General features: G+C 35.7%; 1 protein-coding gene across 1 annotated transcript in view; it reads right to left on the bottom strand.

Moving 5' to 3' along the window:
- The window catches only part of Sema3c (semaphorin 3C), a 155,876-nt gene that overhangs the window by 48,728 nt on the left and 89,768 nt on the right, over window positions 1-17,380 (bottom strand). Inside the window, exons 6-11 of the mRNA XM_052720997.1 lie at window positions 12,554-12,644; window positions 10,286-10,405; window positions 8,154-8,296; window positions 6,837-6,951; window positions 5,259-5,328; window positions 2,733-2,877 (exon numbers count right to left, since the gene is read on the bottom strand). Of these exons, the coding sequence (XP_052576957.1) occupies window positions 2,733-2,877; window positions 5,259-5,328; window positions 6,837-6,951; window positions 8,154-8,296; window positions 10,286-10,405; window positions 12,554-12,644 (684 nt within the window). The remainder of the gene's footprint in view (window positions 1-2,732; window positions 2,878-5,258; window positions 5,329-6,836; window positions 6,952-8,153; window positions 8,297-10,285; window positions 10,406-12,553; window positions 12,645-17,380) is intronic.

Here is a 17,380-nt window from a genome sequence, read left to right on the forward strand (position 1 = left end):
AAACAAAGGACTGGACAATATAATAAATACTCTCTAATGACATAAAAATAAAGTGAGCCAACGTTAGAAATCTTTTTGTGGGATTCACATCTTGAATATGATTTATTGAGAATATTTGTATCCACTGGGAAGAGAGGGAGGAAGGATCGTAGGAGTCACTGTGGTCAACGACACCAAAAGAACCTGGCCCACAGAATCAACTAAGCAGTGCTCATAGGGGCTCACAGAGACTGAAGTGGCATTCAAGGAGTCTGCATGGGTCTGTGCTAGGTCCTTTGAATACATGCTGTGATTGTATAGGTTAGTGTCTTTGTGGGACTCCCACTGTGGAAATGGGGGTGTCTTTGACTCTTTTGCCTGCTCCTTGGACCCTTTTCCTCCTACTGGATTGCCTCCTCCAGCCTTGATATGAGAGTGTGTGCCTGGCCTCATTGCAGCTCATTATGCCAAGCTCAGCTGATATCCTTGGGAGACTTTTTTTTTTTTTCTGAAGGGAAACAGAAAAGGAGTTAATATGGAAGAAAGGGGAGGTGGGGGACTGGGAGGAGTATAAGCAGGGGATGCTGTGGTCAGGATATATTATATGAGAGAAGAATAAAGAAAAAGAAAAAGAAAAAAGAATATTTGTATCTGTGTTCATCAGAAAGAGCAGCCCACAAGTTTTGTTTCATTTTGTTGTGTCTCAAGAGAATACTGCTTTAGTGGAATTACTTTGGTAGTGTTCCTTATTTTATTTTATTTTGTTTTATTTTTATGAACAGCTTGATCAGTACTCTTGCCAGCTCTTCTACACAAGTTTGGTAGAGTGGAGCAGTGAACACATCTGGTCCTTCTCTCCTCGGGGAGATTTTCTTTATTGTTGCTTTAGTCTCCTGTGTTAGGGATGGTTTAAGCTGTTTGTGTTTTCTTCACTTAACTCTGGTAGATCATATATACTTAATAATTTATCAAATTCTCCTAGATTTATCAAGATTTCTGGGGTACAACAGTACTCTCTACTAAGTATGTGTATTTCATTGGTGTACTCTCTAATGTTATTATTTTGAGTCTTCCTTTTCTTTCTGTCAGGTAAGCTAGGAATCAGTCAGTCTCATGTATCTATTGACTGTATTGTGCTTGATTGATTGTATGTATTATTCTTTACATGTACGTTTCAATAATATCTGCCATGACGTGGGGTAGTGGTGGTACATGCTTTTAATCTTAGCGTTTGTGAGGCAAAGGCAGGTGGATCTCTGAGTTCGAGGCCATCCTGGTCTATAGCGTGAGCTCCAGGACAGCCAGGACTGCACAGAGAAACCCTGTCTTGAAAAACAAAACAAAACAAAATAAAACAAAACCATATGTCCTGACCTTCCTTACCTTGACACCTGCTGTTTCTGAACTTGCCTTTGTCTTACTTTTCTAAGACTTTTAAGCACATTGTAGGTTATTTGAGGCATTTTGATATTTTATTACATTTATTTTATTTGATCTGTCAGTGTTTTGCCCACATGTATGTATGTGTAGCATGTGTGTACTTACTCCCTGCAAAGGCCATAAAAGGGCCTTGGAGCCCCTAGAACTGGAGGTATGGATGGCTGTAAACCTCCATATGGGTGCTGAAATCAAACCTGGATCCCCTGAAAGAGCAGCAAATCCTAGTAAGTGCTGAGCCTTACTTCCAGCCCAGTTTTAGAAATTAGATTTATTAATTTTATTTTATGTGTTTTACCTGTATGTATGCATGTCTGTGCATATGTGCATACTTGGTATCTACAAAGGTCAGAAGAGGGAATTGGTATACTGGAACTGGAGTTATAGATGATTGTGAACCACCACATGGGTGCTGGGAACTGAACCTGGGTCCTTTGGAAGAGCAAGAGGCGATCTTGACAACCAAGCCATCTCTCCATGTCCATTTTGACATTTTAATATAAACATTTACAGTCATAAATTTTCCTTTTAGAGCTCACTAAGCCATACCTCCAAAGGTTCTGGAAAGTTCTGCTTTCATTTTCATTAGGTTCAAGGATTTGAAAACTTTCCTCCCTAATATTTTCAATTAATTTCTTGTCATTCAAGCAGACACAGAAGTCAAAAAAGAAGTTAACATGACTTATCCCTAAGTTTATATTCATGTGAGTATCATGATATACGATGAAATTTCTTAATGTAAAAATGTAAAGATGTATTATTTTAAAAAAACAGCAACAAGAAAAAAACAAAACAAAGCACCAAAACAGCTAGCAGGCTGGGCATGGTGGTGCATGCCTTTAGTCTCAGATTTTGAAAATCAAAGACAGGTGGATCTCTCTGAGATCAAGACCAGCCTGGTCTACTTAGTGATTTCTGGCCAGGGCTACATAGTAAAACCCTGTCAACAAAAGAAAGGAAGAGATGGGAGTGGGGTTGGGTAAGCTCTAGTGTTAACATAGTTAGTATTTTTCTGAAGTTTCAAAGTGAGAGCTTTAAAATTAGGAAAAAAAATATCTACTATATCTAAGTAAGTTGTTTTGGAATTTCGATGAGATTTTGTTCGTAATTGTAGCACTTACAAAATTGCATCTTCTATAACATACATGCTATATTAGCAAATCTCAAACCAGGCAAGGATTAAGCTAGATCCATGATGCTGAAAACTTATAATGAGCATACCCAGAGGACCATAGTTATATTTAATAGTTATATTTAATAAATGTAAATGTAACATTTGTTTAAATAAGATAAAAGTAAATTCCATGGATACTCACAGTTCCAGGGCGAGGATATGGAATTCTTCCTTGATAGGATATCAGCTGGTGATTGGGCCCTTCTTTGTGGGCAAAAGGCCCATTGAATACAGTCTGTATATCAGATAAATGATACACACACACTGCAGATCCTTTAAAAACAGAGCTGAAAATGAAAACAAAGAATCTGTTTTACTTTTCTTAAAATATATTGCATTGGTGCTAGTGAGAATTTGAGCACTCTGGCTAGGGAAGCAGATCATCCAGCAGCGAAGACGTTTCCTCCTACAGCAGAAGGGAACCAACAGCCCGATATGCAGAGTGAAAGACCCTGCAGCATTCTGCCCTAATCCTAATCTGGATGTCTCCATCAAATCCCTCCCCTCAGGGCTCAGGGAACCCTGTGAAAGGTGAAAGAGGAGACAGAAAGCTCATAAGAGCCAGAGGTGAAGAAGAAGGCCAAGGAAACAAGGCCTACTAAATCAGCATTCTCAAAGCACATATGAACTCACAGAGACTGAGTGAGGCACGGGTCTGTACCAGATGGGGACCAAGAGTTGAAAGAAGTAACATCCATGCCCATCCCTAGCCCAGAGGCAATCTCCAACTGATAACCACCTGCAAATGAAAATCTACTTTCCTCTAAGGGAGTCTCACTGGGAAAAGAAACTACTCTCAAGGGCAGGCTGCATGGCAGCAGTAGATGCCAACAGAGAACAAACTCAAGGGCATCTTGGGAGGTTCCTTGTCTTAGAATGTTGTGCCAGGGCTTCTCCTTCTAAAAACAAAATTTCTATTTTATTATTTTTATTTTTATTTTTATTTACACACACACACACAAACATTTTTTTGTCTTTCTTCTTCTTTTTCTCTCTTTTCACCCTACATTACGGCTTCCAGTTTAATGTTTTTATGGGATTCCTAAGGATGCAAATGAGTGGGTTGCTGGTTTTTGTGCCTTCTCTTGGGCTCGTTTCTTCAGTTTGTTTGTGTTGCCAATTCTGATGTGTTAGTTTTTATTGTAACTTTAGTATACTTTATATAATACACATAAAATTTATATAATTATATAAAAATATATTTGTACCTATATTATATTTTGTTATTATTCCTTAGCAGCCTGTTTGTTGTCTATTGAGAGACAGAGAGGGGAAAGATCCAGATGGGACAGGAGATGGGGAGGAACTGAGAGGGGTAGAGGAAGGGAAACCATAATCAGGATATATTATGTGAGAAAAAAAATCTATTTTCAATAAAAGGAAAAAAAAACATAAACAAAAATATTAATTTTAATTCTAAACAATCATGAACAGAATTATGACTTCATTTTGAAATAATTTCCATTAATATGTGAACATCATGTCTTTTTATAGTAGTATTATCATAACTTCAGAGTTCTTCCATGATATCCTTATTAGCGACTGGAGAAGTCTATCTTGCCATTGTTTATTTATTTTCCATTTTAATCATGCCATGAAAAATGATCCAGACATGGAGAGAGAGCTCAACTGGAAAATGCTGACCTTGCCAGTATGAGGGCCTGAGTTCAGCCCCCAATATCCACGTTACAAACAACAACAACAAATAATAATAATAATAATAATTAGTGAAGTGTGGTAAAAACCCCACCAAGGAGGAGGGGAGAGGGGGAGACTGGTCTTGCCACCTAGCCTGTCTGGCCTCCTCAGTGAGCTGCAGGTCTCTGAAAGCCACCACCACACTTGGCATTTGCATAGGTGTCAGGGAAGGAACTCAGGGCCTCAGGCATGGACAACAAGATCTGTTTCCCACTGAGGCATCTCCCCCAGCTCTTATACCACATTTAAAACTCACTTAGAAAAGAATGTTTTCAATCACTATTTTGCAGTTTTCTAATAACTGCAAAGGAACCAATACATCCTTCCTTTTGGCCCAATAGACTTGGCTGGAGTACGAGTCTGAATTCACAGTAACTCCCAGTATAGAATTCATTGACAGAAATGTGCACAGAAACTTTCAAGTATCTGGGAAATGCACTGAAAAACACAATAAAGTTGCCGTTGGACTCCAAGAAAAGTTAGAAAATATTAAACCTATTTTGAAAGGCAAAAATACAGTCATATTACAGAATAACATAACCAGTCCAGTTTTTGTTAGCTTCTCATAGTCATCACGTTTGATTAGTGAAGAAGTGAAAGTTATTTCAAGTATTTTTTTTAGTTTTAATAATGAATACTTGTTATAAATTTTGAATAGTTAAATATATACACGTCTATGACTTGTCTATGTATGCTTGTGCTACCACTGCCAAAAGGCAGGAGAGAAACATATTCATCATAACTAAAACCTTGCATTCTGATTTGATTAGAATACTTTAAGTATTTTACTTCTGTAATTTAATTCATGCTTTAGTTTCTCCTGGAGAACAACATGTAATTGTTTAAAATGTCTTTGTAAACTATTTCGGAAATATTTGCTGAGATCACATATATTTTAGTAACCTGGCAAAAGCAAATAAAATGGGAGCATTTGTTGTTAAGGGAAGAGCTGCAACTGTTTAATAATTACCTGGACGTGGTGAAGATGCCGTACACGAGGGTTGTCCTCGGATTGTCAGTTTCTAGCAGAAACACATCCTCTAGAAAAAAAAAGAAAAGCACATTCTTTTAAAGTTTCCAAAATTTTAACTGGTAATTTTGAATTACCCTAAGACAATAATTTCAACTATGAAAAGTATAGTCCTCAGGAAGGTATTACTGGAAAATTGCTCCAATTTGGTATAATGTGATGATAAACACAAGATAACTTAAATAAAATGTTAGCCTGGCACTGAGGATATTCTTGAAGATTGGATCTCTATGTAAACAAAGGTGTGTGTATAAGCACTGAGTGGAAGACCCTGGAGTGGTGATAATATAGACCAGAACTTTGAATAGTCTGCAGAGAAGACAAAGCTTGACCATGTTGTTCGTGGTAGGAATGCCACAGATATTTTCCTGTTGCTTGTTTCTATGTCTCCTCAAAATCCTCTATTGATGATACATTAATTTTAATTTAAAAAATAATTCAGCTCTCCATTTCCTTTCAACCTATCATTTAAAGTTGTAAGGTTGAAGAAAATCTTTCATATTGGGCCCTTCCTTCATAAAAAATATAAAACCTTATTTAGGCTTATGCTCAAAATTTCCAAGACTAGTTCACCTAACAATTCCTCTAACAGCAAAACTTTAATGTATGCTATAAGACAGAGACAGATACATTTATAATACAGCAAAATAAAACATGAATCTTGAGTCTTGAAGAACCAAAGGCCATCTGATAGAAAATGCCCTTTAAGGTGAGCAACAGTCTCCTTTGGATTTATAATTCTTAGAGTCAATATATTTTTGCATTTTGTAATAGATATGTGTTCTTTACCTCATTACATGCCTCAAAATCCAAGATAATGTCCAAAATGTTTCTAAATGGAGCTAAGTTACCACAACATTATGCTGTATAACAGAGTACTTCAACTACAGAAAACTATTCCTTGCTAGACTATTAGTCCTTATTTAATCTGGAAATCATAAGCCTCCTGTCATAGGAGAAACACTTAGTCTGAGTCATCAGCAAGAACTAAGCTGGGAGCATAACTCTTGCAATTTATAATTGAACATTTTTTTTCTTAAATTCTACTAAATATTCTATTTAATGCAGTAGTTATATAAATATATATGTATATATGTGTGTTCATATATACATTAATTTAAGTCAAAATATATCAGAATTTTTTAAAAAATTGCATAATGTTCTGATATAGTTACCTAAATTTAAATTTATTTAGATCAGAATGTAACAAATATACATATATATATAATAAATTCATTTATAAAGGATCAAACATACCATCACCTATATGTAAATTATAGAAGTATTTCTATCCCACCCTCATTCATATCTTAGCATTTCAGTAGTGCATTCAATGATGAGAGAAATTACTAAAATGTTTAAGGACACCAATGAGCACTTCATGATTCCCCTCCAAGATAGAACAGCATTTAACCTGTTAATATCTAGAGAAGATGCATCCTCTCTGAGATTTTGTTAAGGGACATGATGCTCATAAAGTCCTCCTTAGAAACAATGCTCATTCTCACATCCACATACCTAATTCATCAAAATGAGTCTCTGGGCCATCTTCATCTGTGACTGAGCATACAAGTCTTGCCTTCAAGAATGTGGTCCACTTGTTGACAAGACTACGTTGTCCACCAGTGTCGTTCTGAAATCATTTTGTAAACACAATTCAGATGATTGAAGAAACAATTGTGTATAAAAAATTCAACTAGGACTTTGATTTTTAATTTATTGTTATCTAAAGATTAGAAAGGGTTATCATCAATTAAAAAAAAAGTCCCTGATCTATAGTATTTTGTGGTTGATCTTTCACAGACCAACATCAACTAGAAATGGACTACGTGGAAATACAAGTATATGGCTCAATTTTTACAATATATAGCATAAACATTTATATGCGGTGAATAAATAACTGTTTTCCTCTCGCTGAGGCAAGTATTCATTCTCTTAGATGTGAAGGAAATTTACTGCATACAGTTATGGCTTTCAGAGCTCACTGTGTCCAGCAAAGTAGGTATATCCCACATTAGAAGGCTCCAGATAGTTCTATTTTATCTCAACTCCTAAGCATTTCCAGTTTAATATTCAGTCTTTCTGAGTGGATGGTTTATTACATACATTTTCCCAGACAATGCACAGGGCATGGCATTTTGTTCTTTTGTAGAGTCTACTGATGACTTTTGTCTTCCTCTGTGTCCAACAGCTTTTTCTTTTCTCCTAGCTTTGCTATATTGACCCAAATTATTGAGAAATAGCTGCGTTCTAGTCAATAGAATATTGCAATATTTGAAGATAAATAGACACTGGATACTTCAATAAAGATGTCTCACAAAGAAAATTATCGCAAATAAGCCAACAAGTCTACAAAGAGCCTACAGAAGATTGCATCATCAATTTTATTCAACGTTTTTATATGTACTGCTAATACACTGACACTTTGTCCTTTAAAATTAGAATGGTAAAATAATTTCTTAGTTTCCCACTATTGCATGAGGCTCCACCATAATTACATTTTCTTGAGATTCTGATGTATTTTATTTACAAGAGTTATTTTGTTTTCTTTGGTAATTTACACTTTCTCATTTGTTTGAATGCAACACTGCAAATGGAATTGCAAAATTAGCCAAAACTAGTTCTATGTTTAAAAGAACACCCAAAATATTTCCCTGAATATTTTTACTGAAATTCAGTATAATTGTCTCACATAAACTGTGAAATGAATGTTGTCCTAAAAATATTCTTTCTATATTTTATTCATTGATGATAGTAAATGATAAAACCACAGAAGTACTGGAAAATACATTTCATAATCTGAATTGCTTTAACTAGAAATTCCAATGCACTTACAGGACATATTCTTGCAATCATGGAATGGATCTGTTTCGTGCTCCTATTGTTGTCCGTCAATTTTTCTTTGAAGAAGAAATACACCTTAGCATCATTTGGATCAGTGCCGTCTGGGATCACATGCGCATCCACAAACATAGGTTCTGCAAAAGAAATATGAAGACTATGTTCTCATGATAAAAATCCACCTACCATTCTTTGAAATAGATGACAGATGCATTCTTTTCCCAACAGTGAATAATTCACTGTTCATAGGCAAAATTTCAAAAAGCAGTGGTTGTATATCAACATACCTCATGGAAAGTATCAAACACAACAAATTATAGCTCTAGTGTGACAGACCAAAGCTTGTCTGTCTGAAGAACATTTAAGAAATGTATGTAAAAATTCTTTGCATGTGAATGAGTTTTAATATTATTTTAGCAGTTATTTCCCATGAAACTTAATGCTTGTTTTTATGTTGGATTTTGAATGTGGTGTTTGCAATCAAGTGTATATAAGTCTAACTGATTGACACAGAATAAGAAGATGGGGTCCATTCCTAATGAAGAAGCTGTCTTCATTGGATAAGTACTTGCAAATGAAAAATTAGTTTTCTTCAAGGAAGTCTCACTAGAGAAGTAAACCACTCTTAGGGGCAGCCCTATGCCTAGCAGTCCATGAATTCCACAGCGTCTTTGGAGGGTATTTTTCTCCTAATATTAAGTCAGGGAGTTGTTTGTTTTTTGTTTTCTCCTTCAGGTCCTTCGCATATATATCATGTCTTCTGGTTTCATGTTTTTATGGGACTCCTCTGTGTGTGAATTTGGTGTGTCTGCATCTGTATGAGTTTCTTGTGCTTTTTCTTTGGCTCTTTTTCATGATTGGCTCTTTTGTCCTATTCCAATTTGTTCGTCTTTCCTTTATCTTGCAGTATTTTATTTTACTGCTGTTCCTTATAGACCTGTTTGTCTTCTTGCAAGAGACAAAAGGGTGTGGATCTGGATGGGAGAGGAGGTGGAAAGGATCTGGAGGAGTAGGGGAGGGCAAACTGCAATCAAAATATAGTGCATGAACAAAATCTATGTTCAGTAAAAGGAAAAAGAAGTAACTTTAAGCACGAAAGAAAGAGGAGGGGGAGAAGAAGGAGGAGGACAAAGAGGAAGGCAAAGAGGAAGAGGAGGAGGGGCAGGAGGAGGAAGAAGGAGACAGAAGGGGAGGGGGAGAACAAACAGCAGCAGCAGCAGCAGCAGCAGCTGTTGACGCAGTATTAAAACTCTGACTCTGTTTTCCCTTAAAATACAGCAAATGAAATGAAGAGGAAATGTTTGAAGGAAAAATGTAGTCAGTGTAGACACAGAGGGTTTCCTTATTTCAGGAACAAAACAACTTTTTAGAATATTCTATTTCCAGATACACTGATGGAATAATTTGAAGAAGCAAAATACAATCAATGCTTTCATATGTTAAATGCTTAATTGTGGTGATTAATGCTAAACTGAATCATTAACTTAGGCGATTTAGAGTGAGCTTGCAAGTTTCCTGAGGGCAGAATGGCAAGTGCATGTGGCTTCCTCCCCATCCACAAGTCAGAAACTAACTGGAATCCTAGCAGTAAAATCAGCCTTCTTTCAGGGTGTGAATTCCTATGGCCTTGAGAATTTAAACCATCAAGAATTATCATGAAGTCATCACATCATCATACATTTAACATCAGTCAATTTTTGAAAAAGTAATATGTAGTATAATACAAGTTTAGATTCTTAGTCTAAACATACACAAAAAAGTTTCTGTATATGATCTATTTATTGTATTTTAAGTTGTGAATTTGGTAGAATTCTTCCATTTAGAATTATGGAAATATAAAAGCAATTAAAAGAAGTAAAACGAGGCATGCATGATGGGTACCACCTATATTTGTATATACCTAGTTCTATGACAATTATATCATCATTAATAAATCAAACAATTACAATAAGAATGATGGGCATTTATTTGTCTTAAATATTTGGCATATAGAGTATAGAATTATGACTACTCATGTCAAAGGCTGATACCTTTTTTTTAACTACTTTCCCTATTATCAGCATAGAATTAAAAGTTAGTTTATGGAAAAGAGATCAAAGGGGGAAATGCAGTAAATATTTCCTTACCACTCAGCCATTTTGAATTGTGCTGATCAGTTCGGACTGCATTTCTCTTGGTTAAACTTCGAAAAATAGCAGCATCTGTTCCCATGAAATCTATGTACATTCCTGAGAAGAGTTCTTCATCTATGAAAAAGGAACCATGGTCAGAGATACGCTAATGCCTTTTAAACTTATTTTAAAGTTCAAGGAGATTTAACCTAATATATCATCCCAATTATTAGAAGAGGTTTATAGTTATAAATTAGTTTCTGTTGCTCACCAAATTTACAAAGGACTAATTTTAATATGCTCTGATAGTGATGATTCTGTAGTTATAAAATCAAATCTAAGAACTATTTGTTCTAATTTTAGCAACCAAGCAAGTAATAAACTTTGATTTAGTGTGATGTCATTCAACACACTGAATCCTGGTATTTTCATTCATAAATTATAAGAAATAAGCTATGATCCTAATAGTACTCATTATATATTAAACATTTAAGATTTTATCTAATAGGATGGACATACTACTATTATTATTTTTATTACTTGATGACATAGAAACTACATTGATGAACAATCTAATCATTCAAACTCTACATTTGAATCTTTAGGGCTACAAGGTTCCTAATAACAAACACAGCCCACTTTTTCCACAGTAACTCTGTTGTAAAAGATAAAGTGACAGGAAAGAACTATGTCGAAAATTAAACAAGTTGTCCAATTTGTCATAAGTGACCTATTTAAATATTTAACCTGTACATGCGCATCTACTCCATGAAATCTATGTATCTTTATAATAATATCTGCTGGACAGGGCAGACTGCAGGTGAAACATTTCTAAAATGAGCTCATCAGGTTCTGAACTAGAACCCTATCAGTTAAAGAGCTGGTATGACAGGCACCTTATCACCAATTTCTCCTTCCCAGGAAGCACACAAAGTCCATGGCAACATTTAAGACAGTGATAACAAAGATAAGAATGAGTCATTTTTTAACAGTTCAGCTGTCTAAACATTGTTTAAATATCTGTTGTGTACATACATGCATAGATTTGGTTATTAAATCAATATAACATAATTATTCCACATGTTGGTATGGCTCAATAGTCATAAAACCATGGATTATAAATCCTCACTGCTCAATATCATTGATGAACATAGCTCTCAATTATATATACTTACAAGAAGCGTGGATGAGTAAGACACTCAAGTTGGCTTAGAGCTTTCTAACTCTATTGTACACCATAGAATCAATTATAGCTTAAACCTTATAAGAGCCTGCACGTCAAACTGATTTCATTTCTTGTTCCATATTCTGAGTGCTTCTAATAGCATATAGGAAAATTCCTGCTTCATTTTGGAAAAGTAATAAATTCTTAAATAATAACACCTTGGGAAGAATTTTAAGAGAGAAGTGTTTTCAAGATTTCTTTGTAGAGTTTTATGGAAATAGAAATTTGTGTCTTTTACTTTATACAAAAAATATTTTGCTAATTGTACTACCACACAAAAAAGCTTCAAGAACTCTGTGAGCAGTTCTTTAAAAGATAGCATCTGGGAGCCAGGTGGTGGTGGCACATAACTTTAATCTCAGCACTTGGGAGGCAGAGGCAGGCAGATCTCTGTGAGTTTGAGGCCAGCCTGGTCTACAGAGCGAGTACCAGGACAGGCACCGAAACAACATGGAGAAACCCTGTCTCGAAAAAACCAAAAAAAAAAAAAAAGATAGCATCTGGGATATGGCTCAGAGGTTAGAAGCACTGGCTGTTCTTCCATAGGTCCTGAGTTCAAATCCCAGCAACCACATGGTGGCTCACCACCATCTGTAATGAGATCTTGTAGCCCTTTCTGGCCTGTAGGGATACATGCAGGCAGAATACTGTATACATAATAAATAAATCTTAAAAAAAAAGATAGCATCTGACTTCTTCGTAGTCCCACAATGAGCACCCTAAACAGCAAATGACCATTGGACTTGCCAGTAAATCAGATGTTGTGACTGTGATATAAAATTTATAATGTTTCTTGGCATTTAATTGCTACAAGTATTGAAACATCTGTATTATTTAGTGATCAAATAGAAATGGCTAACCCTTAGAAGACAGTGACCCACACAAACTATGAGAGGTAATTTTAGGGTTATAATCCTTTGAAAAGGAAAGAAAGTACACACTTACATAGAGTCATGATCTCATGGACATCTTTAAAATTTTTGATTACATTAACTAATTTATAAGCTGTGTGGGTTCTTTATTATTTAGACCACCCCCCCCTTTCATTTTTTACTTACTGATCATAACAGACACAGTGTTCACATTGGGGTTGAAGGAGCATCGTCCTTTTCCAGATTCACACTTAGAGTCAATCATGAAAACTTGGTCCTTTGTAGTAGAAAAATGTATAAGATGATAATGATACAGTATAATATGTACAATGAAATATAATTATAACTAATTTATTTTAAATGATTGTTATTTAATAAAACAAGATATGTTCATAAATACTTTCTACTCTTGTATCTCCAATATGTATATTAAGATTCAGTTAACCTATGAGAAGTAAATTAGGCTCTAACCTCAGCCGGGCTAACTCTTATGCCATTTTACAGCCCCACGAACTGATCCAAGCATGAGTTCTCTTTAAATCAACATCATCAAAAGTCTCTTGGAAATCTAAAATCATACATTTAATTGCATGTATTTGTAGAACCCTAGCCAAAGGAAGAAAAGTAACAGTAGTGCAATAATGTATGCAACAATTACAATGTTTCTAAAAGGAGATTTTTAAAAACTAAAATTCTATGTTACTACTTAATATTTGTGTAACACATTGTACAAGTTTTAAAATATTAACTTATATTAAAATATCTTCTGTTTGCCAGGTGGTGGTGGAGCATGCCTTTAATCCCAGCACTTGGGAGGCAGAGCCAGGCGGACCTTTGTGAATTCAAGGCCAGTCTGGTCTACAGAGCAAGATCCAGGACAGGCACCAAAACTGCACAGAGAAACCCTGTCTCAAAAACAAAAAACAAAACAAAAAATCATCTGTTCAATTATCTGTTCATTAAAAAATATGGTCATCTCTGTGTACCTGAAGATTAATTAAACACTGATGATACAATAAACAAAACTACAGAAAACAATAAGTAAAATTACAGAAATCTTGGGCATTGTGTAATTTATATTCGAATGAGAAAGATGGAAACTAAAGAGAACAAAATACAAATATTGGTTTTGTAAGATTCTGCTCAATGCTTAATAGAAAAATGTGAGCCGGGCGGTGGTGGCGCACACCTTTAATCCCAGCACTCAGAGGCAGAGGCAGGTGGATCTCTATGAGTTCGAGGCCAGCTTGGTCTCCAAAGAAAGTTCCAGGAAAGGTGCAAAGCTACACAGAGAAACCCTGTCTCGAAAAACCAAAAAAAAAAAAAAATGTACAGAGAGATGAAGTAGGAACAACTTGAGATTATGATGAAGTAAAATCGGTTGTGCTGAACTGGTGCTCAGTGAGCAGCATTAGGGGGTGATTTTATAAACAGAGATATTGACATTTTTCATATATCAACCTAGCACAAACTATTACTAAATTAAAGGCCAAAAAAAAGAACACTTTTATGGATTACATCAGCTGATGGAGAACTGTAATTATCAAGTTAAAGTTTTTGAAAACTATCCTGAATAAATATAGTCTCTTAATATTTTTAATGTAGAGATAAAATGACCAGAACTCTGCTCCAGAAATGATTGATTATACTTCTGCTTTAGGAAGATTTGGAAAGGAATATATAAAATAACATGCTTGACTCAAGAAAATAGGTTGTTCTTATTAAACCTATGTATACATACATACATATATATATTATACACACACACACATACATATATATGTGGAGACAGAGAGAGATTAAATAAGTTTACTTCTCTTTGGATGATAATACTCCCAAAAGAATCATAGACTATCTAACAAAGCCCCAATATGAGGCATTAGAAATAGTCTTTCAAGACATTGGTCAGGAAGCTCCAAGAGACTCCCCAAACAACACAGGCCATTGCTATTGCCCCTGGTTGCTTCTCAGAAGTTGGAGGTAAGTCTTTATTGTTGAAGATACAACATGCTTAATTGACCTGAAAGCCTTCTCCCTAAGAACTTGCTTTCACAGGACCAGAAAGTGATACACAAACTTCTAAGAGAGGAAAGCAATCATCAGTCCTACCTAGTTGTAATTCTCATGAACCATAACAATGACCATTGTTCCAAATATCCCTAAAGGTCAAATAGTGCCACTTATATCTTTGAGGTAATCAACAGCTATATAATTGGACTCAATTTTAGCCATCTTAACATGAGGGAAATCATGCATAGACAACTACACATGGCTAGTGTGGTCATGGCTTTTAGAGGAGAGCCCATGACCACCACTTTCCTAACCCAGTATAATTCCTATCTGCATTCTAAGTACTTATCCTTACGCCCATGGACAAATGTAGTGCTCACCCCTCATCAAAGAAGCAACTGTTTGCAGTAGAAGATCATTACAGAAAGTCACAACTAGTCACAAAACACAGAGAACTGATCATGGCCTACAATACAGACCTACATATCATAGACCAACAATATAACTCCTGAATGAATAGAAAGGAAGAGGGAGCAGAAAGATTGTAAGGGCCAGAAGACTGGGAGCTCTTCTATGTTATTGTGACTCCTTGCTATGATAGACAAGCTTTACCCATCAAATATCTCCAACATAACTGCCTAACAATATATGAAAATTTGCAACAACAGCTGACATTCCAATGTATATAGGATAAATTTCATAGGCCTCACCTTAAATGAAGAACTACAAGTGATTTACAGCTACTGAGAGAGGAAGAACTTGTTTTTCCCTGGCATGAGATCTTCAGATTGCTTATCTAATACCAAGTAGGAAGCCCTTGAAACATGTACACGCAAACAACACTGAAGGGACCCAGCAAGCTGCATGTCTGTGTCTCTTCATTTATATGTGTATGTAATAACAATAAGATAAATATTGTTAGATAAATAACAATAAGTTAAAGAAAAGAGGTCCATAAATTTGAGAGGTAGTAGCAGAGGTGGACATGGGAGGAATATCAGGGAGAAGAGGAAGGGGAAAATCATGTAAGTATATCTTAGTATTGAAAGGTCTGGGTACTAGTTGACAATCATGTGACCTGTGATCTCACTGGTCATAGTGAAAGCAATTACAACATAAGAGAATTTGTCTGGTGGCAATCAGAGTCTAGATACCAGTGAGAAATGGCTGTAACTCAATAGAGAAGAAAAGTCACACTTAAAAAAATAAAAGTAGTCTGGTTTTGATAGATAAGTCTGATGTAGTGGAGTATATTACCAAGGCAATCATAGCTAAGTGGAGTTCAAAACAGAATCCAAAATTCAGCCTCCTGACACCTAGCACATCTGCTTTCCAAAGAAAATAATTATAAAGACGAAGGAAAACAAGAAAATTTAATAATCTTGGTTGCAGTCCTAGAGCCAGGAACAGATTTCCCTAGATAAGCCAGTGTTGGCACTGGAGGAATTGATGAAAATAGGTACCAGGTGTTCTCAACTGGCCCACTTCTCTGTTACTCAGCCTCCTCTTCTCTACGTGGTCTTAATTATAGTCTAGTTATAGTCAACACTGGAAACATGTGGTGAAAAATATTAATAATCTATTTCAAGCAGAAATAAGACTCCAACTAATTTCCTAAGAACTCAGCCCTATTTTTCCCCAGATCATCATTCTTCCTTCTTCTTTTTTATCTTTTTCCTTGCAACTTTACAATATTAGATTCAATAGTTTCAATTTTAGTAACTTTTGAATGAGTTTTATTATGGCACTTCAGTACATACTTTGTCAACCCTACTTTGACTCCATTCACCTGTTCCCATGCCCCTCAGCCATGGGGCACTCTCTTCCCCTCCTGCTTTCTTTTCTCAGGTATTCCATTACCATCCATGTCTCTCTCCCCTCTCATAATCCATTTTCATTTTCAAGACCCATTGGCTCCCAATGCATATAAAGTTTAAACTCTATGATCTGCATGTGAGATAAAACATGTAGCATTTGTGTCTCTTCCTTTGATTTCAAACTTAACCTCAATAGCTGCTTCAAGGTACTGCTGGTATGATTTCCCTACCACAATGGACTATAACCTGAACTAAAAGCTAACTAAACCCTTTCTCTATTAAGTTGTTTTGGTAGAGTATTTTTTTTTCACAGCGACAGAAAAGAAACTAAGACAGAGTCCTCTGGCTATATATCCAGAAGTGGAATAGCTGAGTCATAGGTAGCTCTACTTTTAGTACTTTGAGAAACCTCCATGTTGATCTCTCGAAGTGGTCATACAAGTTTACACTCCCATCAGTAGTGAGTAGGACTACATTTTCGTCATGTCCTCACCAGTATTATTTCTAAACACAAATAGCAAACTTACTGAGAAAGAAATTAGGAGAAATATCCCATTCACAAAAGCGTAAAACACACCTGAGGGATAAGCTTAACCCTGGAGTTGAACAACCTCTACAATGAAGTCTGGGATACTGGGGAAAGAATTTGACAAAGACACTAGAGAATGGAAAGATCTCATGTGCTCATCAACTATCAGAATTAACATTGTTTAAACGGCTTTATATCTGAACATGGACTGCAAATTCAACAAAATCAAAAATCAAAATTTCAATGATGCATTTTGCTGAATTAGGAAAAATGAACTGAAATTTCCCATCGAAACCCAAAGGTCTTGAATAACCAACTCAAACTTGAGCAGAATGAATGATGCTGGAGGCGCACGATCGCTGACATCCGTTTACTCATGGAGTCACAATGACAAAAACAGAAAGTTGAGCATCAATGCGGTCGTTCATTAGTGTGAGCTACTGTGTGGAAGTAAAAGTTATGTTTAAAATGTTTAATAAAGTCCTGGAAGATGGGAGTGAAAGCTGTTAGGAAAAGCTAATCATCTGAATAGCAAGACAAACATGAAAACTTACAGAACTAACATAATTTTAAGGTAAAGGAACAATTCTCTTAAAATGGAAATCAAAGGGAATGCAGAGACAGAGGATGGACCAAATGAAACAGGAGATAGGTGGC

This window comes from Peromyscus californicus, unplaced genomic scaffold (assembly GCF_007827085.1).
Source record: "Peromyscus californicus insignis strain IS unplaced genomic scaffold, ASM782708v3 Scaffold_6__1_contigs__length_162567912, whole genome shotgun sequence".
In the NCBI taxonomy this organism is placed as follows: Eukaryota; Metazoa; Chordata; class Mammalia; order Rodentia; family Cricetidae; genus Peromyscus; species Peromyscus californicus.